The 24,613-nt window shown below is 39.6% G+C and overlaps 1 protein-coding gene across 2 annotated transcripts in view; it reads right to left on the reverse strand.

Annotated features, from left to right (window-relative positions):
* Nucleotides 1–24,613, reverse strand: part of ABCB11 (ATP binding cassette subfamily B member 11) — a 105,340-nt gene that overhangs the window by 63,793 nt on the left and 16,934 nt on the right. For both annotated transcript variants that reach the window (XM_062187623.1, XM_062187614.1), the window contains exons 6-11: nt 18,099–18,186; nt 16,847–16,980; nt 14,787–14,958; nt 12,543–12,667; nt 8,337–8,511; nt 498–611 (exon numbers count right to left, since the gene is read on the reverse strand). In XM_062187623.1, coding sequence (XP_062043607.1) covers nt 498–611; nt 8,337–8,511; nt 12,543–12,667; nt 14,787–14,958; nt 16,847–16,980; nt 18,099–18,186 — 808 coding nt within the window. The remainder of the gene's footprint in view (nt 1–497; nt 612–8,336; nt 8,512–12,542; nt 12,668–14,786; nt 14,959–16,846; nt 16,981–18,098; nt 18,187–24,613) is intronic.

Raw genomic sequence — 24,613 nt, forward strand, 5'->3', positions numbered from 1 at the left:
CCTGACACCTGCATAGGTTCAGGTGTTGCGGGTTTGGTCCTTAGGGTGAGAGTGGTAGAGATGGTGTGGACCTTAAAGTGCTGGGGCCTTGTCTCTAGGTCATTCACAGTGCTGCCTACAGAAGGGATTGAGGTAGTCATCATGGGATTCTGGTTAGCTCCCATAAGAAGGTGGTTATAAAACCTGAGCCTGGCCTCTCCCAGTCTTTCTCTAGCTTCCTCTTTCAAGCTGTCATTCTTCCTCTCTTGTGTTCTTAGCCATCTGCCAGGAGGCCCCACAAGAATTCATGCCATGTTGTCAGGACTTTCAGCCCCCAACACTGTCAGCTACATAAACAGCTTTTCTTTATAAAGTTAGCCTGCCTCTGGTGTTTTGTTACAGTCAATGGCAAATGAACTGATATGGTTCTCATATTTTTTCACATTGAGGGTAAATTCTTCAGGGGCTCGTTCCCTCCCCTCCCCCACTGGTGACCCTCACTTTTGGTTTGAGCATACCCTGTCTATGGTCTCAAAGATGCTGGAGGCTGCTGCACGTCCCGCGGCAAAGGCTTCCAAACAGGGAGAGGCATTGCCGAGATTTAGAGCTCCGATTATGACACTGAGGAAAATCTGAAAAGAAAAGGGGGAGACATGGTTTTCCTGTGTTTTTGTTCATATGCCAACAGAGCTCACCATATTCGGGCCATCCATGGGGACTCAGAAGTTTCTCAGAAATATTATTTGGCAGAAATTTGGAAGTTCAACAGTTCTTTGCCTCTTGCCAACACCTGGAGGAGTTTTTGTTGCATAATGTAAGTCCAATTCTTCTGGGTCATTATTTACCTTACTTTTTCCTGAACATCATTTTTCTACAAAGCAGACCTTTTTTGAAATGAGTAAGATGTCTAAGCAAGACAGCATATAGACAAAGCGGCTTAGAATAGTGATGTGATAATTTGATTCATTGTATAATCAGCCTTATAGTAATTTCCTAATTAAAGGATCACTCAGATAATAAAGTCACTTAGGTCAGTTTGTCTGTCCAAAATGTGGGTACACACAGTACTGATCTGCTACTGCTATACTACTGTTACTAGGATAACTGCTGCCACTATTACTACTATACTACTAGTACATAGCTACTGACCATAGTAATAATAGTAACACAGTAGTTTTCTGAATGCATTATCTGTATTATTGAATTTAATCCTTAACAGAACAGAAAAGAGATATGCATGGAGGTTCCCTAGCTCACTTGAGCACAACCTGCACTGAGTACTAGAGTGGAATCTGAACGCAGGCTCTCGACTGCCATTTTGTATAGCTCCCAGGCTCATCTGCTGTTGGCAGTTTATAGGTAGAAGTCTGGACAAGTTCCTGGCAGAGCTGGAGATACTGCCCTTTGACTCACCAACAGCCATTTCATTCCCTTGGGGGAAGCTACCTGATCATAACCACACATTTCTACCAAAGAGCATTCCTTTTTATATCAGGGCTGTTTATAATGATGAGGAAGATGCAAGGAGACAACTCCTCAAGTTGGCTTCTCGGAGGAACCCAGGTGTCCTCCCTGCTCTGTCACACAGCCTGGAGGATGACACGGGGAGGATGTTTCATCAGCACAGTCTATGGCCAGCTTAAGGTTGGCTCCTGCACAAATGTAGGCTTTGTCAGGCAATCGACTGATCCAGCTTTTGATGGTTTCCGCAGGCCAGACTCTTCCCACTGGTTTTCTCACATGGAGACAAATTACCCGAGAGTGTCTCTCCACTCTGTTTCCTTCTTGGGTCTGGAGTGGCTGGACCATGGAGAGGCTCCGAGTCTGCCAGCCACCACCCTCTCTCTCCAGTAAACTCTGATTTCCATACAGCAGGATAATTAACAGGGCCAGTGCTATTCCATGCAGGTGGTACGCTAGCCCACTCATGCCTTCTTCCTAAAGTGCCTAGCCAACGATGGAGAGGAATATTCTCTTTTCATCTGTCCTTCTTGTTCTTTTCCTCAATTACAACACATAGTTCCTCCCACAGGCTGGGTACTTAATTTTTTCAAGGCCCAGATTCTTTACCTGAAACAAACAGATAATGGTAGTATACACGCCATAAGATTATTATGAGGATTAAATGACATGATGTGTGCAAAGCACTAGTCACATAAAGCATAGCAAAGGTGATGATGACAAAGAAAGGTCCCGCGCTTCAGAGGTGGGAGGGGAGCAGGTAGAAAAGTTCTGAGGGTCTAAATTGATTTAAGGCCACTCCTACCTCAGCAAAGGAGTCTTCCACATGTGCTAGGCCTGAGGCTGACAGACATTTTCTGTACAGGGCCAAACAGTCAATAGTTTATTTTGGCTTCTAGGGCCATAGTTACTGTGAAGCAGTTACTCACCTCCTCCATGTGGTGAAAAAGCAGCCATAGGTAACACATAAATAAACGATTGTGGTCATGTCACAGCAAACATTATTTATAAAACAAGCAGTGGGCTGCATTTTTCCTGTGGACTGTAGTTTGCTGGCTCTTGGCCTGAATTCCATACTGACTTACTGGAAGCCTAAATTGAGGTTTGGGCGCAAAGTCTCACTCAACCTGACTTTACAAGCTATTGCATCATGCAAACGTCTCTCTCCAGGTTCTTAGGGCACAAGCAAAGGAGACAGGACGGATGCATGGGCTAACACATTGCAATATTCAGTACATATGCAAATAGATCAGCATTTTTCACCCTGAAGGTAACACTCATTAGCCCTGTGGACAATCATGTGGGAGGAACATGGGAAGAGAGACTGCTGTAGAACAACCTATCTGTGAGTATACTGTGCTGGAGAAAGGGACTCTGCAGATCCTTGGAAGGTAGATCCAGAGGCAGGTAAACAGCAGTTAACAATTTGGGTCCTGAAGTCAGAGAGACCTGAGTTCAAATCCCACTCAATGCCACTTGGCACGTTTCTCAACCTCTATTCATTTTTTGAGGTGGTAGTATAATGGCACCAATTAGAAAATGAAGTTGTGATCATTACATATGGTAATTATATTAAACACCTCAATGCCCAACATCTAGTATGCAGTGGATGACTGTTACTTTCTATTACTGTTGTTATTTTGTTAGTCAATCATAAAGCTTAAGAGGGCACCAGACAGCTGCCTTCTGCACCATTCAGGTCCCCATCATCTTTGCATAAAAAACTAAAGTACAGTTTTGTCTCTGTACAAGTGATACTAACTACCGTCACTTGTGTGAACCACTTTCCATTCATGCTCAATTACCATGGAGCCAGTAATTATGGTGTACATCACAAAATGTACTAGATTAACCTAACTGTTTATCCATTTGGCGGATTAAAACACTCAGCTCAGCTCATGAATACTCAAGACTTCATAGTGATAAGTGAGGCAAGAACTCCTCAGAGTGAGTGAGAAAGAGAGAGAGAAATATACCATTAAAAGATGTCTCTTCTTTTCCCAAAGAAACATTTCTTAAGGTGTAAGCACATAAACAGAGGTTGGTAGGAAAGGTTAGGGATAAGAGGTTGGTAACTGAGGGTTAAAATGATAGAAACTCATAGAAGCTTCTCATAGAATGTCTAAACTCAGGAAGCACACAAGAAATGCCAGTTGAAAAACATCATACTTAGTGAAATAAGCCAGTCCCAAAGAGACAAACATCATATGTTCTCCCTGATCTGTGATAACTAACAGAGTACTTAAAAGGAAATCCATAGAAGTGAAATTAACACTTTGAGAAGCAATGCTTTGAACAGCCCTTGTCTTGACTGTTGAGGAACAGTTTTTTTTCCTTCTTAATACCATTGGTTGACCTCTTTATTTAATACAGAATTAATCATATAAATTAAGTGAAAATATATCCAGTCAATTGAAAATAATCCTAGTAAAAAATAAGAATGGGGCCGGTGCCGTGGCTCACTAGGCTAATCCTCCGCCTTGCGGCGCCGGCACACTGGGTTCTGGTCCCAGTCGGGGCGCCAGATTCTGTCCCGGTTGCCCCTCTTCCAGGCCAGCTCTCTGCTGTGGCCAGGGAGTGCAGTGGAGGATGGCCCAGGTGCTTGGGTCCTGCACCCCATGGGAGACCAGGAGAAGCACCTGGCTCCTGCCATCGGATCAGCGTGGTGCGCTGGCCACAGCGCGCCAAGCATGGCGGCCATTGGAGGGTGAACAAACGGCAAAAGGAAGACCTTTCTCTCTGTCTCTCTCTCTCACTGTCCACTCTGCCTGTCCAAAAAAAAAAAAAAAAAAAAGAATGGGAATAAGAGAGGGAGAAGCTGTATAGTTCTGCATACATTCCTATGACTTACTTCTAAGAGTAAAGCTAGAAACTTGCCAGGGGATTCCAAATACCATTAAGCTGGGTGGTAATAATGTCATCTTATGTGTTAAAGTGATCCTAGTAAGCTTTCAATTGATCATATAGATAGGATTAAGTGTTAAAGAGATCAAGTGGTCTGGTAATAACAATATATAGAATTAAGTGTCTGGTAATAAGATCAAGTGTCTGGGAATAACAATATATAGAATTAAAAAGGAGAGAATGTTCCAACATGGGAAGCAGTCCACATAGCAGACTCATAGAATGACAAACACTCTAAACAGCACCCTGGCCTTAGAATCAGCCCTTAAGGCATTCTGGTCTGGTTAAAAAACCCATGAGAGCATTTCAGACATGGAAAGCCAAGACACTGTGGCAAAATAATGTCCTACATGAAGGATCTCTGTGAGTGAGACCCTAGTGGAAAGAAGGGACCATCAAAGTTCTCTGAAGGGAGGAGAGAACTTCCACTTTACTTATGGTCTTATCTAAATACTAACAGATTGTGGACTCAAAAGGCTTCCATAGCCTTGGCAGCTCATATCAAGAGCCTCAGGTGATCACTGACATCATATGAGTGTTAATTTTTTTTGGCAAAGATTTACTTATTTATTTGAAAGGCAGAGTTACAGAGAGGTAGCGGTAGCAGTAGAGGTAGAGGTAGAGGTAGAGGTAGAGAGAGGTCTTCCATCCAATGATTCACTCCCCAAATGGCTGCAATGGCTGGAGCTGTGCCAAACCATAACCGGGAGCCAGGAGCCTCCTCTGGGTCTCCCACATGGGTGCAGGGGCCCAAGGACTTGAGCCATCTTCTACTGTTTTCCCAGGCCCTAGCAGAGAGCTGGATCAGAAGTGGTGCAGCCGGGAATCGAACTGGCACCCATATGGGATGCTGACACTAAAGGTGGCTTTACCTGCTCTGTCACAGCACCAGCCCCAAGAGTGTTATTGTTAATTAACAACAGGAGTCACTATGCACTTACTTCCCATGCAGGACCTCTGTCCTTAATGAGTTGTACTATGAGAATTACCTATAGAACTTGTTCTCAAACAGCTGTTTATATTTTGTGGGAGGGGGGATAAAAATTGTTGAAATCTTTACTTAGTATAGAGTTGGTCTTGGTCTTCTGTGTATAAGTTAATTAAAAATGAATCTTAATGGAGAATGGGATTGGGGATGGGGAGGGAGGAGGTAAGATGGGGGTGGGAGGGTGGGTATGCGGAGAAGAACCGCTATATTCTTAAAGTTGTATTTATGAAATTTATACTCATTAAATAAAAGGTTTCTTTGGGAAAAAACTATATATAAAAATAACAATTTGAAAGAATGAATTATTTACAAAATATATAAAACATACTTATAAATTTAAAAGCAGAGTAAAACAGCCCTCAATTTAACTTGCAGGAAATTTAAAGATGACAATCATAAAATTGGATTCTTGCTAGACAGTTGCTAACAGGCTTTTTATTCAATGTTTCCAATTGGAGTTTGTGTATTATTTAATTTTCAATTTACCAATTCATTCTTCCCTCAGAAGTGTTACTTGTTCAATTCTCTGTCCTCTCTTTGTAGGCATGAAATGAAGGGAAAGATGGTTTTTCTCAATGCACATCTTTCTGCAGGGTGAACAGATAAAGCAGCTGCAGCTAATGCTGACCACTGCTATCCCCAGCTTGCTAATTCTCAAAGATTCTTAGGTGCAATTGAATTAATAAAGACACAGGACTTAAGTTAGATATTAGACCTGCAATACTTCCACTGGCTTTTCCAAAGTGCAAAGTTACATGTAAGTTGTAAGGAATATGGCTAAATTATGATAATAGTAATGCTTTCCATACTATATGTCTAAAGTTCACAAGACATTGTAACATGTAATCATATTTAATATTTTAAAGGACAAAATACGCCAGCTGTTCATGATGAAAAGCAAACCAAATTTTAAAAGTTGTTTTAATGTGCTGTTTTGTTCTTAATGAAACAGATTAGAATGATTGTGGTTTGACCACTGACAATCATTTCTATGTGCAAATCAATACACCATTTAATTTTCCTTAGAAATGTGCTATATTACAGCAATGGATCTAGAATTGTAAGCTTTCAGCTAGTACATTTCTGGTACTTTGATATTCTTGTTGTCTAATTGTTGATTGTTCCACCCAGAATTTGGAACCAAAATATTTTACTTAAGAATCTTACATAAAACTACTTTCCATTTCCCTGAAAGATCAACTGAAACAAAAATTTCATTTTTTTACCTTCCTGACTGGAAAAGTGCCATTCAGCAAAGAATTCTTTTTATTTATTTATTTTTTTATTTTTTATTTATTTTTTTTTTTACAGGCAGAGTGGACAGTGAGAGAGAGAGACAGAGAGAAAGGTCTTCCTTTTGCCGTTGGTTCACCCTCCAATGGCCGCCGCGGTAGGCGCGCTGCGGCCGGCGCACCGCGCTGATCCGAAGCCAGGAGCCAGGTGCTTCTCCTGGTCTCCCATGGGGTGCAGGGCCCAAGCACTTGGGCCATCCTCCACTGCACTCCCTGGCCACAGCAGAGAGCTGGCCTGGAAGAGGGGCAACCGCGACAGGATCGGTGCCCCGACCGGGACTAGAACCCGGTGTGCCGCGCCGCGAGGCGGAGGATTAGCCTGTTGAGCCTCGGCGCCGGCCATTCAGCAAAGAATTCAAACACTAACTGAACCCAGCTACAATGTCAGAGACATTAAGCTAAGAAGGAAGAAGGACCTTGGGAGAGGAAGTAACAGAGCTTGGGACTGAAAGCAGACCAGACTAACGCCATCCCACACACAGCTCCTCGCCTACACATACAAACTGTACCGCTTTCCCAGCGTGCACACAGCTACACAGAACAGAGTAGAAGCCCTTGTAACAAATACTTATCAACCATGAATATCTAGGTGTCGATGACAAAATCTAGGTTTGGCCAAAAACAAGCTGGGAAGGGCTCCGTTAAGACTGTCCCCACCTTCACAGTAAGTACTGTATAACATCTGCCTTTGTTCCTTGGCGATAACATGGTAAGGACATACAAATATCCCTAGACAGTGAGACCCTAGCAGCCTGGTCTTTCTTTCTATCAGCCCTTTCATTTGTTCAGAATCTTTCTTCTTCTTACTTAAATAAAACTTCACTTCTACTCTCACCATTCTGTCTAGTCTTGTAAATTGTCATTGACACCAGGACACAAGCCTTGACTCATGTCACCGGTTTTCCTACAGCAGAAGCAGGATGAGAAGATTTCCTTGACCCCAGCCACATCCAATTACTCTCCTACTGCTGTGCACCATCAAGATTCCTGTACTCCAACCCATGGCATATGTTACTATTTATCATTATGCATTTACATGATTATTTAATGATTGTCTTCCCCCACTAAACTGTGAATTCCATCAGTGCAAAAAAAAAAAAAATCCTATTCTTTTGCTCGCTACTGAAATCTGCATTCTGTGTGGGTCTGGCACAAAGTTGAAGCTCAATAATTATTAGTGAATGAATAACTGAAAGGACACTGAAAGTTAAAATACTCATGACATTAGCTGTGGCACGGCACAGTGCAAGTGAACCTTAAAGTATGCATTGTGTTACCTGTTCAGTTGAGGGTATTTTTGACTTAGGTCTTAATAAATCATTATGTTACACAAACACATCTACTGGGCATATGTCATGTACAATTATTAAACTCAATTATATGAGCAGTTAATTTTTAGCTAAGAGACCACTGACTTCGCATATTAATGACATATCATCTTTCCAACTCAGTCACAAAAATCATCACTTTACAGTTATAAAATCTTCAGTTCAGTGGCAATCAATTTGTTGATATTATCAATTCAGAAGTTCAGCATCTCTTTATTATAAAATGCATAAGTATTGCTTATTTCTGCAGACTGGCTCCATCAAATCATTGATGTTTTCCTCCTTCATCACTAAAGGACTGGACCATGTGTCTAATCCTTGAACTCTTCTGAGGTCCTGTAACTAACCACAGCAACAGCTGGAAATGTTACAAGAGCAAAGTACCTGGACAAGGGCTCCTGGCGAATACTCTCCTTCTTCCAGGACGAGTTTAGAGCCATACCAGAAGGCCAATGCATAACAGAAAAAGATGAGACACCACATGTATCCAGTAAAGAAGCCCATCACTATACCTTTTCTAATTCCCCATCGTTGGGCAAACACAAGATTTTTCTCATACCTGTAAAGAGAAAATGTTTGAGTCCATGGTAGCAATAGCAGCAGCTCAAGTTATAATGTTCAAAACAGGCCACAATGCAATGACTACACTCAATGATTATAAAATCACCCCCAACACAGAACAGCTTTAGGGAAACAAATCTACAGTAATGTCTGTGTAGCTACTTGATGTTTGTTTGAAATGGGCAATGAAACATGTTGAAAGGGTGAAACTTATCAAAGCCTCATGGTTGACTGCTGCATGGATGAAGAGCAGCAGCATAGGCTTTGCCTTCAGGAAAAAAGCATATTTGGACATGAGGAACCCAGTACAGTTTGTGTTTGAATTGTTTCCTTGAGTCACATGATGTATTTTTTATCAGAAAAGAATCTTATTGGCTCCAGTTTTGCAAGTCAGACTATTTGGGTGTTTCCTGTTCTTCAAGTTTGGAAATAATGTTAGCACCAACTACATATACCGCAAATCTGCCCTATGGCAAAGATGTTAGGTAATGACCTCTCTGGTCAGGTTCACAGCCATGGGGACATGGATAACTGAAATCATATCCAAATTCAACATGAGGATGAGGTATGCTTCAGTAACTATGATTCATGAATGATGGGCCTTGCCTGGCAGCTCGGCCATTCTGAAACTGCCTTCTTATATCTCAAAAAATAAATTCACAGGGAAATTTAGTATTTCACAGGACACAAACTGAAAGTCTATGCTATGTCTATTACCATTTTTAAAACACACTGCCTGTTTTATTAACAATAATGGGTAATCTCTCTCATGATAGAGAAAACATGCTACTGAATTTTTAAATGAGAAGTAAGGTAGCTTCACTCTACAAACCAAAAGAATTAAAAGGGGAGAAAAAAGAAAAGAAGAAATTAGAAATTATAGACCCTATTCTATTAGTTGGTGAATTTGGTAGAAACTGAGAATGCTATCATCTCATTAGATCTATAATATATAAAAATAAGAGTTTCCATCCAATGCTTGGTTATTTTCTAAAATCAGTATGTAGAACATTGTAAGCACTTAATAAATATTAGATAAATAAGCAAATTATTTTAAAATGTTTATTTATTTACTGATTTGAAAGTCAGAATTAGAAAGAGAGAGGGAGAGACAGAAAGAGATCTTCCACCTGCTGGTTCGCTCCCCAAATAGCTGCAATGGCCAGGGATGGGCCAGGCCGAAGCCAAGAGCCAGGAACTTCTTCCGGGTCTCCCCTGTGGGTCCAGGGGCCGAAGCATTTAGGCCATCCTCTGTTGCCTTTCCTAGGCCATGAGCAGGGAGCTGGATGGGAAGTGGAGCAGCTGGGACATGTACCAGTGTCCTTATGGGATGCTGGTGCTGCAGATGGCACTTTAACTCACTGTGCCATAGCGCCAGGTCCCAAAATAATGTTTTTAATAATATGTTCTTTTGGCCACTTGAGTTTTCATTTTCATTAAGAATTAATCTCTATCTAGAACAATGGCCTATAACACACCAATACTAAATTTTATTTGATTAACTGAAAGGCTTATCAAATGTATCAAGAGAACATAATAATTCAAGTAGCTAAATAAAATATGTTCAATAAAAAAGGGCTCAAAGAAAATGTGGAATTGTATTTTGGATCACATTGTCTTTATTGTCATTAAAATTTACAAATAAAATTATACATATTTATTGGGTACCAAATGATGTTTTGAAATACATGTATGTTTTGAAACAGCTATATCAAGTCAATTAAAACATATGAAGGAACTTCAAAAAAATCATGGAAATGGAACTCAAAGATAAGATTTTTGGGTGCAAAAATTTTTGAAATCCATGCATGTTTTCTTTAAAATACACATTTCTAAGGACTTTCTGAAGTTTCCTAATATGCTATCATTAACTATAGGCAGTGTGTTTTATAATAATTTATTGAGTTCGTTTCTCCTGTTTAACTGAAATTTTGTATCCTTGGACCATCATTTTCTCGATCTACCGCCTCCCCAACCTGGTCTCTGGTAATCATCATTTGATGTTTTGCTTGTATAAATTCAACTGTTTTAGATTTCACATATAGTTAAGATCATGTAGGACTTGTCTTCCTTTGCCTGGTTTGTGTCCTTCAGCGTGTCTTCCAGATTCATATGTGTTATCACCAGTGTTCTATTGTTTGTATGTACACCACATTTTCTTTATCAATTTACCCCTTAATGGATGCTTACATCAATTCCATTGTGACTAATGCTACTGTGACCAACGCTGCAATGAACATGAGCATGTAGATATCTCTACATGCTGATTTCATTTCCTTCTTCTTCCACTAGTGTGACTGCTGGATCATATAGTAGTTCTATTTTTTGAGGAAAGTCCAGACTATTTTTTCCTAATGGCTGTACTCATTTACTTTTCCACCAATATTGCACAAGGCTTCCATTTTCTCTACATCTTCACCTTATCTTACATGTTTTTGATGACAGTCTTTCTAACTCATGTGAAATGATATCACATTGTGGTTTTGAGTTGTGTTTCCCTGATGATTAGTGATGTTGAAACTTTTTTCCATATACCTCTTGGTAATCTGTATGTCACCTTTTGAAAAATGACTATTCAGATCTTTTCCCCCAGTTTTTAAATTGAGTTATTTGTTTTCTTACTATCGAGTTGAGTTCCTTATGTACTTTGGATATTAATCCTTTATCAAATGTATGGTCTACAAATCTTTCTCCCATTTCCATAGGTTATCTCTTTCCTCTGTTGATTGTTTTGTTTTCTATATAAAAGCTTTTTAATTTGATGTAATCCCATATTTCTATTTTTGCTTTTGTTTCTTGTACTTTTCATGCCATATCCAAAAATAACATCACCAAGAGCAATGTGATGATAGAATTTTTACCCTATGTTTTCCTCTAGTTGTTTTACAGTTTCAAATCTTATGCTTAAATCTTTAACCCACTTGGAGTTTATTTTTGTATATGCTTTGATATAAGGGTCTAATTTCATTCTTACGCATTTTACTCTGTGGCTATCCAGTTCTTCCAACACCATTTACTGAAGATTGCCATTTCCCCCTTTGCACTTCATGGCATCTTTGTGAAAAATCAACTGACTGTAAACATGTGGATTTTTGCTGGGCTCTCCACTGTGTTGCATTGGTCTTTGTGTCTGCTTTTATGATATTACCATACTGTTTTGCTTACTATAGTTATGTATTGATATCAGGTAGTACGATGCCTCTAGCTTGCTCCTTCTGCTCAAGCCTGCTTTTGCTATTTGGAACTTTTAGGTGACTGAATATACATTTTAGGGTTCTTTTTCCTACTTCTATGAAAAACACTGGAATTCTGATAGGACTCACACTGAATCTGTAGATCACTTTGGGCTATATGGACAGTTCAATAATATTTATTCCAAGCATTGTACATGGGGTAATTTTTCCATTTATTTTATCTTCTTAAATTTCATGAATCAATGTTTTATATTTTTAGTGTATATATATTTCTTTTCCTTGATTACACTTATTCTTAGAAAATTTTGGGGGGCCAATGTGGTGATACAGTGGGCAGCATCCCATACGGGTGCCAGTTCTAGTCTCAACTGCTCTGCTTGCCATCCAGCTCCTTGCTAATGCTCCTGGGAAAGCAATGGAAGATGACCCAAGTTCTTGGTCTCCTGCACCCATGTGGAAAACCTGGGAGAAAACTCCTGGCTTTAGCCTGGCTCAGCCCTCTCTGTTGTGGCCATTTGGGGAGCAAATCAGTGGATGGAAGATCTCTCTATCTCTGTCCCTGCCTCTCCCTCTCTAACTCTGCCTTTCAAATAAATAAAATAAATCTTTATTTTTAAAAAAGATTCATCTTATTTATTTGAAAGAGTTACACAGAGAGAGGAGAGACAGAGAGATAGAGAGTCTTCTATCATTTGGTTTACTCCCCAGTTGGCTGCAATGGCTGTAGCTTCCTCAGAGTACTGTAGACCAAGATGAATCTATCATCTCACAAAATGGGGAAAAGTCAGGGAAGTGTGGTGATTAAAAAATTCCAAGAAAGTGACAATTAACCAACCTTTCAACCTCTTTTTTCTCACCACCAAAAGCAGCCACTGTTCGCATAGATGAAATGACCTCATCAGCTATGGACCCTGCTTTGGCATAGGCCTTTAGCTCATAGTCTGTAAACTTGGACACGCTCTAAAATGCAAAAGAAGAGAGGAAAATATGAAGGGTAGGTAACTGGGGAAGCCAATCTGTCATTCAGTGATTCACATGTATTAAGAAACGTCTGACAACTGTTCATGTTTCTCATCCATGGAAGTCAGAATAAAGCATACAAAACCCATGATGACTTCTAATATGTTATGTTATGTGTGTGTGCCTGCCTTTGCCTTACTGTGTACATTCTGCCTTTGAATCAAGCCTAGTAAAGTTGCTTATTTCGTTTTACAGGAACAGACATGCATAGATTTGAATTCAAGAAGAGACAAGGGCAGAACTATAACATTCCAAATCAGTGACACATTTACACAAACTTAGAATATGGGCACTAAGATAACAAGAGAAACTAAACTCGAAGTCTGTTTGAAACCAAGTTAACTAGGCAATGTGTTTAGTCTCTAGCATGTTAAAACATGATCCATTTGCGTGTATATATTACTTATCACAGGTTTGAAGAAAGAGATTAAATGTACTGGGGTATTTGTGAGGGCAGAGAAGCTGAAAACATATTTATAGAGACCCTGATTCCTCTCTATAGAAATTAAAGGATCCTGGAGTAGAGCTAGACAGTGTTTGGTAGGAAACACTGTGGTAAAGACTGCATGATAGGCCAGCGCCACGGCTCACTAGGCTAATCCTCCGCCTGCGGTGCCAGCACCCCGGGTTCTAGTCCCGGTCGGAATGCCGGATTCTGTCCTGGTTGCTCCTCTTCCAGTCCAGCTCTCTGCTGTGGCCCGGGAAGGCAGTGGAGGATCGCCCAAGTGCTTAGGCCCTGCACTCGCATGGGAGTCCAGGAGGAAGCACCTGGCTCCTGGCTTCAGATTGGCACAACGTACCGGCCATAGTGGCCATCTGGGGGGTGCACCAATGGAAGGAAGACCTTTCTCTCTGTCTCTCTCTCTCACTAACTTTGCCTGTCCAAAAAAAAAAGACTGCATGATGTCACAGATTAAAGTATAAATAATATCTCTTCTGACTGATTTGTGCTTAAGTGTATAACATGAATTAGGCCCTGAATAATGACAATGACTTTGAGGGTTATTATCTCTAGTTTAACAGTGAGGATGCTGAGGTTTTAATGGGTCTGATATGTTTTTCTTCATATCAAACTCTTGATATGAGGTTTCTTTGAGTTGCGCAAACTAAATAGAAATAGAGCCAGGTGGTGACCCAATAAAGCAGAGGGGGCTCTTTGCTACTGTTATTTTAAACCATAATCTCTGTTACTTGGCAAATGTGGTATGCAATATAGTCAGTGGACTGCCTGAATATTTTCCTATAAAGCAGCATCATAGAGACCAGAACCTGTTGCTCAATGCCATACGTGTGTTTGTGTACAGCTTCTCACTTAAATTCTCTTCTCATTCACAGAAGTAATTAGTGCACATGATCCCATGACCTGCTATTTAGCATGGTCACTCTAAGAGTTCAAAATCATAATTTCAATGCTTGGGAGTATTTTTAGCTGGGATGGCCCCGACTTCCTACTCCTACACTTTGTTGTGGCTTGACTACTTGAGACCATAACAGGAATATGGTCAGAACAGATGAGATAGCCTCTCTCTGAAACCGATCACATGGAATGGAGAACATAGTTCTGAGTGCAGAAAAGTTTTTAATGTGCTAGTTATCAAAATGAGTATATTTGTGCCCTCTTAATGGAGACATCTGAACTTGGGAGAACATTGGGTACAACAGGCATGCTAGAGAATGGGGTAGGAGAATTAGATTCAGGCTCCCTTGAACTTGAATCCTGCCCTGCCAGCTGTGCAGTCACAGCTAAGTCCTTATGGCTCTGAGCCTGTTTATTATGTTTAAAGTGGTGTTATACTTCCTTTAAAAGATTAGCAAAATAGTAGATGCTCAATAGGTATTATAATTGTTTCCTGCTAATATAATAATATCAAACATATTAAAACATCCTTACTCCCTACTCTATGAACGTTATTTGATACTGCAGAATAATTCAGCAAAACATCAAAATAGTGATAATTATTTTGACTGAACATACTTGGAGAAGAAGTGAAGATTCATATATGAGGCTACTCAGGGATGAAAATGTCTTCCCACAGAGAAAAGTAAACGATGTCCTTACCAAACCTATGATGGCTGCTCCAAATCCAATGAGAGGGCTGACAGAAATAATAACCAAGGTCAGTTTCCAACCCCTGGAAAATCCCAGCAGGAAACCAAAGATGGCTGAAGTCATGCGCTGAATGAAAATGGCCAGTTGGTCGGCAATGGCATCATTGATTTTATTAATATCACTAGAAACAAGAAAGAGCTGGATCACTAAAAATGAATTTTGTCAATTAAAATGTTCTGCTGAAAAATTTTAGTCTTTCCCTTCCAAACTACCTCCAGATCTCCATCACTCTTGAGTGATAAAACAACCTCTCCAACCTTGGAAATTTTTCTGCACTTTGGAATGTTATAAAGCCTTTTCCTCATGGCCAACTAAGTCTGTCCTTAAGTCAGCTGGCCCAACTTGGGTCCATTACATGTGGAAGAAGACTTTTAGAGGCCATCTTATTTGTGTCTTTCCTTGGTCTGTCCTGAAGTGCTCTTCTTTCCCTCTTTGTGCCTACTAAACCCTCTGCTTCAAGGTTCTAGTCACATTCCACATCAGTCACAAGCCTGTATAATCAATCCCCCAGGAAGAAATGCTGTTTTCTGTGTGTTCCCATAGCAATGCAATTAACTCTGTACACACACACACACACACTACTCATTCTGCTTATACGCCATGAAAAGTACAGACACCCTGATTCTGAATTCAAGCTCTTCTTGGGTAAATTACCTCATCTTTTTGTGCCTCAATTTCCTCATTTATAAAATGGAGATAGTAACATAACCCACCCCACCTGGTAATAACAAGGACTAAATTAGTTAATATGTAAGCCTATCAAGTAATAAGCAATCAATATTCTTATTTGTTCCTCTTGTCCCTCCTATCAGATAGTAAGATCCTTAAGAACAGGAGTAAAAAATAAGTGCTTCAACATGAGAGTATCTGCGTTTAAGTCCTGCCTTCATTCCTGATAATGCATACCCTGGGAGCCAGCAAGGATGAAATAATTGGGTTCCTGTCACCTGCTCTTAGCTCTTGGCTTCAGCCTGGCCTAGCCCAGGCACAGTCATTGCATATAAATAGGGAGTGCTCCGTCTCTCTCTCCTTCTCACACCCTCTTTCTCTTTCTTCCTCCTCCACCAAACATAAACTTTTAAATAGTTTACATAGGGAAGCAGTTGATCCAAATGTTAAAATATACTACTCCATTCCAGGAGAGGGAAAGCAAAGCTATTATGCAGCAAATATTAATATATGTAAAATGCTAAATTGTTAATGTGCAAAAAATTAAGTGCCTCAGAATATTAAGTGGATATAATTACATTAATTTCATATTCCTGAAAATATTCCCAGATGGAACAAAAAGAACTTGGGCCTTGACTGAAGGAAAGCACCTAAGGCATTGTCCAGAAATAAGACCACTGTATTCTAGCAAGGTGAAGTATCTGTTCTAGGTCATAGTAAGTTACAGAGTAGGTGCTGGTACTTAGGGGCCCTAACTTTCTGCTGCTTTATTTTCACCATATTCTGTCTTCCTTGGAACTTCACAGTTCAGTTCAATAGTCTTCAACTCCTTCTAAACACTCAGGGCCCATTCAAAATCTCTGGTGAGCTATTAATGATTAAAAATAAATTTGGGTATAAATTAGATTTAAATTCAATTTTTTAGTTTGTATTTTTTCCAAACTATATTTGGAATTTTTGCTTATTTGTGTTTGTAGAAACTGCCTCCATAAATATACAACTGTTTCTAATTGTAAGGTTTGCTCTTATCTATACACAGATTGTGATGTCCTCCAATTTCTCCTTTTGAGGCCAAATAACCCTACTTTTTTAAACTCATTCCTATAATACTTCATTTTTAATATTTAACTCAAGGGCCTACAAACCAAACTGCAGCATTCTGTTTTCAATTTTTAGTGATCATATGAAAAGGCCCTGATATCTTTGAAAGCCAAGTTTAAGGGACAAAAATGTGTCAATTGCAAATGAAAATGTTTTTAAGTTGCAATTTGATACAGAAACAAGAGTTTTATTATATTCTTTAAAAAAACACATAGTAAAATGTTCTCCCAATTACTTACTCAGAGAATCTTGTATTCAATTCTCCCACTGAATTGCAGTCAAACCATCCTATTTCCATTCTCATTATTCTCCTAAAGTAAGCTTTTCTCATTTTCTGTATCTGATGAGCTGCAGCAAGTACCCAAAAGCATATCTGTAAAGGGAGAGAGGGATGTCTAGCACTGCAATCTCACAAGTGTTTGTTCGCTCTTTTTTAAGAAATTTTCAATGTCACAGTGGAAAAACACAAGGAAATCATTCATAAAACCCTTACTGGGAATTCAGGTGTGCGCTCGGGCATCTGCTGCTATGAGTAAAGGGGGACAGAACAGCTTTGGACAGGGCGACCAAAAACATCATGGGGTTGGACCAGCTCTGACACTTAAGCAGGCCTCTGACTTTGGGACTAGGCCCTGTTGGGGTTCACTTGCTTCAGGGGCAAAGTAAGGTCCACAGCACCAAAAATAACACATCATGGCTCTTAAGTCTTTATTTTTGGATGTCACTTCTGAGTGACATTGTCCCCCTGAGAAGCTTGTCTGTAAGCATTCATGTAGTTTGCAGTTGACAATTTTTAGGAAATGTAAGCTAAAAATCATGACATAAGCAGAGACTCTATTCTGCTGATAAGTTTCCCTTAACTAATAAAGCAAGCCTGTCATGAAAAACCCCAGTGTCAGAATGGGAAAATGGATTTATTTCTGCTTTCAAGTGACCGTACTTGGAATTCTTGAATAAATGGAAAGGAGGGTCAACATCATTTTTCTACAGAAAAAGGCAAAAATTAAAATATTTTACTTCCTTAACAAGAGTTAAATAACCATAAACCTTGTATCACTTCAATCTACAATGGGTTCTAGATTCAGATTTACAGAATTTGAGTTGGAATGCAGTTGGTTGAGACTTTAGCAATGAAAGGGAGAAAAGAAAATAGATTTTGCTTTCCTCCACCTCCACATGCATAGCATTCTCTAGGCTACTCACCCTCCCCTATAAATATCCCACTGTCCATTTCTGGACTCAACAGAGAGGATGAAGTAGGAGATGGCAGTGGAGGACAGGACAATACAACAGAGAGTCTGTAATGCATCTCTCTGAAAACTACCAGAATTCTCTTTAGCTGTCCCAGAAGAATCTCTCTCCATTCTCTCAAGTCCTTCTGTACTTCTTAGGGCTTCTGATGGCTTAAAAGCTAATAAAAACACTTTGCATCTCATTGTAATATCTTTGATCCCAGATCTTGACCATAAATAACACGGAGGCACTACTAACTTGAATATATCCCGTGGTAAGTACTGCGATACCGATCCCAGCGTAGTAACTGGCAAACCTGATCATTTCACTTTCAATGTCCAGCAACCTTCAAAAGAGGAAAAAAGTTAAGACTTACAAGTGGTATCTACCAAGGATGACATTTGTAGGTACACAGAGATTTAAAATATGTATATTATGTTTCTATCAAATATGAGTAAGGTATTTTATCTATGCGAAATTATAACCAATCCAACCAAATCCCTAAATAGTTCTCATGGTACTAATCATAGCAAATATACACATGCCCTTCATTTCTACAGGCAGAGAGATGCTAGAACTGTGAAATAATTAATCAGCAATTGTTAGAAACAAAGTGATCCTCAATGTCAGCACTGGCTCAGTTCACCTTTGCACCTTTCATTCATACTCATGCAGTGACAAAGCAATTGCAACTAGAGAAAGGTTTGAACAAGCCAGACAGGTTGTCTGAAAAGCCACTTACAGAACTACACATGCTGTAAATCAAGAGCTTACTCTTATCTCTTCTAGGAATTGAAACTAGCTTTTCAACTTCTTCATCTCAAAATGAGCTGTGACAAAGATACATGCCATCTTCCCATGGGGGAGAAAAGCTTTTTATTCACCCTATATTTCTTCTGCTTACAGCCCATGAAGCTTCATCCACCAGGATACTCTCTTAGCTTGAAGCCAAAGATACCCGTGGGGAATAGCAAGGTAGCCCTTTGGCACTTTTCCCAGCAGAAGTCCCATGTTGGGGCATAGGGTTTGGGTGTGGAAGGGCCTGGGAGGGGAAGGAAGACACATTCTGAACTTACTTTCAGGAAATAAGAAATCTTGATCAGAAAACCAATGTACTAATTGTTGAGAATTTTGATCTTCAGGGATAAGACAAATGATATCGAGTCCATTTTTTTAGAAAACCAGAAAGCAGCATCTTTGCCATGGATGCTTCCATCCTATGCTCTTTCTTCTCTCTACCAGGCCTTCCTGATGTGACTTGAAATTGAATTATTTTCTCCCTTTATTGAACTCAAATAAAGTACTGCTATATAATTCATTAAGTATAGGAAAACTTTTATTTCACACCAATTTTATCGTAATCTTGCTCTATTTGTCAGTATATTTATGGAATGTATTTATATGAAGTATATTTATGCTTGTCTTGCTAGTAAATTGCAAGCTACTTGAGACCAAAGCCTGGGCTTATGTTACTTGGTCACACTGCCTGAAACCTGGGCAACTGCTGTGGTCAGTCCCTCCAACAGTCCCCAAACTAGATAAAATATCTTGAACTCACACCCAGTCTGTCATGATGACCAAGTGAAAACCCAAGAATAGACAAGTCCTAGAAAGTCACAAACTTACATATGAATATCCAAAGAGTCTCTTACATAAACTAAGTTATTTGGTATAGTGAAAATAATGTAATATATCATGAGTAAATCCTTCCAACAGAGTCATATACAACAAAGCATTTTAGTCAACAATGGATCACAAATCCAATGGTGGTTCCATAAGATTATATTGCTTAGAGGTGTCTTTACCATCTTAGTTTATGTGAGTGTTCTCACTGATGTTTGTGTAAGGACAAAACTACACAATGATGCACATCTCAGAATGCATTCCCATCATTGACCTACGCGTGACTGTATAAACCTGAGTCAATGATCTTAGTTTTTACCTTGTGAAATGAAATTTGAGCATCCAAAAGCAGAAAAATTTTGCTTAGATTTCTTATGGTACATGCATATTACCAATACTTTAAACAGAAGTGATAAAATGCCTATCATGAAAAATGCAGCTGCCAGTTATGAACAAACTCATGTGGATTGAGGATATTTAGGACCAACCTAGCCCTTGAATTCCTTGGAGCAATTATTAGGACAGTTCTATCATTTCTACATGGTGCAAATTAGGATATGTGTAGTTCATGATTCTTTTCACTTCTGAGATGCCCCTGAACTGAATGGTCAATTCATTTCTATTTTATTTTGGGAACAAAAAAAGGCTATTAGAGCTTTAGAGATTACTTGAGAATATTTCTAGAACAATAGGATAAACCTAGCAGAAAACTGATAGGAACTAAAAGGGCAGGTCCTGTATTATGTCCTGAAATCTGGTATTGTGATGCCTCCGGCTTTGTTTTTGTTGTACAAGATTGCTTTTGCTATTCGAGGTCTCCTGTGCCTCCATGTGAATTTCAGCATCAGTTTTGCTAGGTCTGAGAAGAATGTATTTGGTATTTTGATTGGTATTACATTGAATCTATAAATTGCTTTTGGGAGAATGGACATTTTGATGATATTGATTCTTCCAATCCATGAGCATGGAAGATTCTTCCATTTTTTGGTACCCTCTTCTATTTCTTTCTTTAAGATTTTATAATTCTCATTGTAGAGATATTTGATGTCCTTGGTTAAGTTTATTCCAAGGTATTTGATTGTTTTTGTAGCTATTGTGAATGGGATTGATCTTAGAAATTCTTTCTCAGCCGTGGCATTGCCTGTGTATACAAAGGCTGTCGATTTTTGTGCATTGATTTTATATCCTGCTACTTTGCCAAACTCTTCTATGAGTTCCAATAGTCTCTTAGTAGAGTTCTTTGGATCCCCTAAATAAAGAATCATATCATCTGCAAAGAGGGATAGTTTGACTTCTTCCTTCCCAATTTGTGTCCCTTTATTTTTTTTTTTTCTTGCCTAATGACTCTGGCTAAAACTTCCAGTACTATATTGAATAGCAATGGTGAGAGTGGGCATCCCTGTCTGCTATCAGATCTCAGTAGAAATGCTTCCAACTTTTCCCCATTCAATAGGATTCTGGCCACACATGTTCACTGCTAGTTGCTATGGTTTGTCTCCCAAAGGTTTGTGAGCTAGAGTCTTGATCCCCAGTAAAAAGGTAATGAAAATGATAGACCTTTGAGAGATGGGGCCTGGAGGCTACCATGTTCAGAACGGATTAAGGCCCGCTTGTGGGAGCAGGTCAGGTCTCCTCTTATGGGGTTAGATTAATTCCTGCAAGCATGAATGGCTGTAAAACAAGTTTGGTCTAATTGACTTATTTTTCCTGGTAGCATTTTGTTACATGATCACTCTCATGCACTTCCACCATTTAATGTCATGTACCATGAGGTCCTCACCAGAAACTGATGCTGGTGCCATGCTCTGTGATATCCAGAACACTAAAATACATAAACCTCTTTTCTTCATAAAGTACCAAGTCCCAGGATATATATATTACACACACACACACACACATATATATACACATATATATTATAAATACAAAACATACTTATATACTAGGGTACAGAGGTATAATTTTTATGTGTTTCTCATATATTCTGTGACTTTGCTGAACTTAGTTATTGGTTCTGGGAGATTTTTGCCGATTCTCTGGGACTTTCTATGTCCTCCACTATCATATTGTCTACTAACACAGGTGGTTATATTTCTTCCTTTGAGATTTGTAGTATTTTTTTTTATTTTAAAAATGTTATATTGTGATTTTTAAAACCACATAACATGAAATCTACCATCTTAATCATTTTTAAGTTTATAACTCATAGTGTTAAGTATGAGATCTATATTCCTTTGATTTTCTCATCTTGCCTTATTGTATAGACTAGAACTTTGAACAATGTATTAAACAACAGTGGAAAGAATTTACATTCTTTCCCTCTGATTTCTCTTATTATTAACACTCTTGTCTGGACCCCTCCCAAACAATACCAAAGTTGGTCTGTGTGACTAACAGAATATGGCAGAAATTATGAGATGTTTCTTCCACAGTGAAGTTATAAGAGATTTTGTGGCTTCCATTTGAATGTTTGTACTTTAACTGGATAAAAGAAAACAAAAATAACTTGCATGATGCTATTTTAATTTCCCATTCTTCCATTCTTCTAGTTTATTGACTGTTCTGAACAGAAATTCTGATAAGATAATCAAGACACCTGATGTTCTGTAATCCTAATCAATGTTTTTCATTAAAAGCCATTTGGAAGGTATTAGCTCAGAGATTCCCTCTGCTAGATTACAAGTGGCATGTGGAAACTGAATAAAAGAGTAAAATCAGCTCCTATCATTACACATGCATCCTTATGTTATTAAGATTAGAGAGTTGTCGGCTGGCGCCACGGCTCACTAGGCTAATCCTTCTCCTGTGGCACCGGTACCCCAGGTTCTAGTCCCGGTTGGGGCGCCGGATTCTGTCCCGGTTGCTCCTCTTCCAGTACAGCTTTCTGCTGTGGCCCGGGAGTGCAGTGGAGGATGGCCCAGGTGCTTGTGCCCTGAAACCACATCGGAAACCAGGAGGAAGCACCTGGCTCCTGGCTTTGAATCGGCGCAGCATGCCAGCCGTAGCAGCCATTTGGGGGGTGAACCAATGGAAAAAGGAAGACCTTTCTCTCTGTCTCTCTCTCTCACTGTCTAACTCTGCCTGTCAAAAAAAAAAAAAAAACATTAAAAAAAAGATTAGAGAGTTGTCTTGTGCATGCCAAGAATTATATACCCATTTTATAGATGGACAAATCGCATCTTTAGTGATAGACTTCTTCTAAGAAAGAAACTAGAGGAAGACTTGCGTCACTTTGGAAGCAGATTATCTACCCATAGTTAATAAAATGTCCTCTCAGCTTCTGAGTCCATTTTCAGTGATCTTACCACAGAAAAGCTAAACAAGCATGTTTGTTTAGAAGTACAACAAATAGTACTCATGTCAGTGACCATAGTAACTCACAAAGTATTTTATATGCCAAGGAGTGCCTGTCTAAGGAATGGCCTAAGAAAGCTGTGGTTATACAATGTCAGGAATCTGTATGAAATTTTCTTTTGGAAGAAAACAATAAACATCCATTTACATGTTTGCTTTCTGATCAATTTAGCCAAAGCCTCGGGTTTTCTCCCCAGCTTGCTCTATTTACTTACCTTTAACCTTTAGGTCTATGACCTATCTATCTATAAGGGGGAATAGAGAGAGTGATGGGCAGCCACAGAGAACTCCCTCCTTGTGGATATCCGTGCTGCAGATACTAAAAGTAGATTTGTTCCTTAATTCCTCCAACAAACATTTATGAGCACTTGGGCCTATGGATACACCTCAGGTGAGACCCCCTCTGGCATTTATTTACAGATTATAAGGCATCAGAAGGTATGTGTATGAGATATTTTCCTTGAAGCGTATCTTCATGAGCATTTTTTAAGTTTGGCTCAATCTACACCATCCATGGGGAAGAGTTGTCAGACCACTCTTTTAAAGCAGTTCATTTCTGTCCTCCAATGTAAATGAAGAACTTCAAAAGACTCATCAAACTTCATCTCTCTCTTGTACACACTGCTCTAAGTCTTTCAGATGAAAAGACACTTCAAAGTTTAGAAAGGAAACCATTCATATTTAAACATTAGGAAATTTATTTCTAATGAGTGGACTGGTTAATCTTTAAAGGGTAATTCTGCATGTACATTAGCCTGTGCTTTTCCATCAAGTACCAGCCAATTTGTAACTAAGTGATTATTTGAATGTTCATTGATTGACTGATGGTCTGACTGACTAGACCTAAGCACCACAAAGATAAGGACCATGACTCAAGATGACTGTGTCCTTGATACTCCCAGAGCTCCTGGAGCATTCTGTTCAAGACAAAATTAGGGGCTGGCGCCATGGCTCACTTGGCTAATCCACCACCTGCTGTGCCAGCATCCCATATGAGCGCTGGGTCCTAGTCCTGGCTGCTCTTTCTTCCAGTCCAGCTCTCTGTTGTGGTTCGGGAAGGTGCTTGGGCACCTGCACCCGCATAGGAGACCAGGAAGAAGCACCTGGCTCCTGGCTTTGGAATGGCGTAGCGCTGGCCGTAGCGGCCATTTGGGGAGTGAACCAGCGGAAGGAAGACCTTTCTCTCTGTCTCTCTCTCTCACTGTCAATAACTCTACCTGTCAAATAAATAAATAAATAAATAGGAAAAAAAAAAAACAAAATTAAGTGGAAGAAGTGAGTAAATGAAAGACCCTAACATTATATAGTATTATGGAAGAGTGGCAGTGATTCAGTAAGACTCATTTGTAGATCTGAAGTCAAGCCAGTAGAAAAATTCATAAATGAAGGTGGAAAATGTAAATCCATTTGTAGAGCCATTCCAAATGATTTTCTAGCCAGGAAGTGCCCTTCCCTTCATTCTCAAACCTGAGTAAGAGGGTTCATAGGTGCAAATGAGTTTGTTTGGAACCTGAGGCAGCATGAGACAGGCTGCAAAGTCCATGCCATTAAAGTGAATCAGCTTGTGTACACTATGGACTCACTGATTACGGAGCAGCCCAGCAGGCTTACTGCCAAAATAGTAGCAGAATGAGTTCTGACTCTTTCTGCATGGCTACCTTCTATTCCCAACATCGCACCACTCTTCCATAGAAACAAAGATTGACTGAGATCTCTGGCACCTGGCTTGGGATCAACTTAATCAGCCACCGCTCAAAAGCCAAGGAGCAGGACAGAGTTGGCGTGAGGTGATGGGG

This window comes from Lepus europaeus, chromosome 1 (genome assembly GCF_033115175.1).
Source record: "Lepus europaeus isolate LE1 chromosome 1, mLepTim1.pri, whole genome shotgun sequence".
Lineage (NCBI taxonomy): Eukaryota > Metazoa > Chordata > Mammalia > Lagomorpha > Leporidae > Lepus > Lepus europaeus.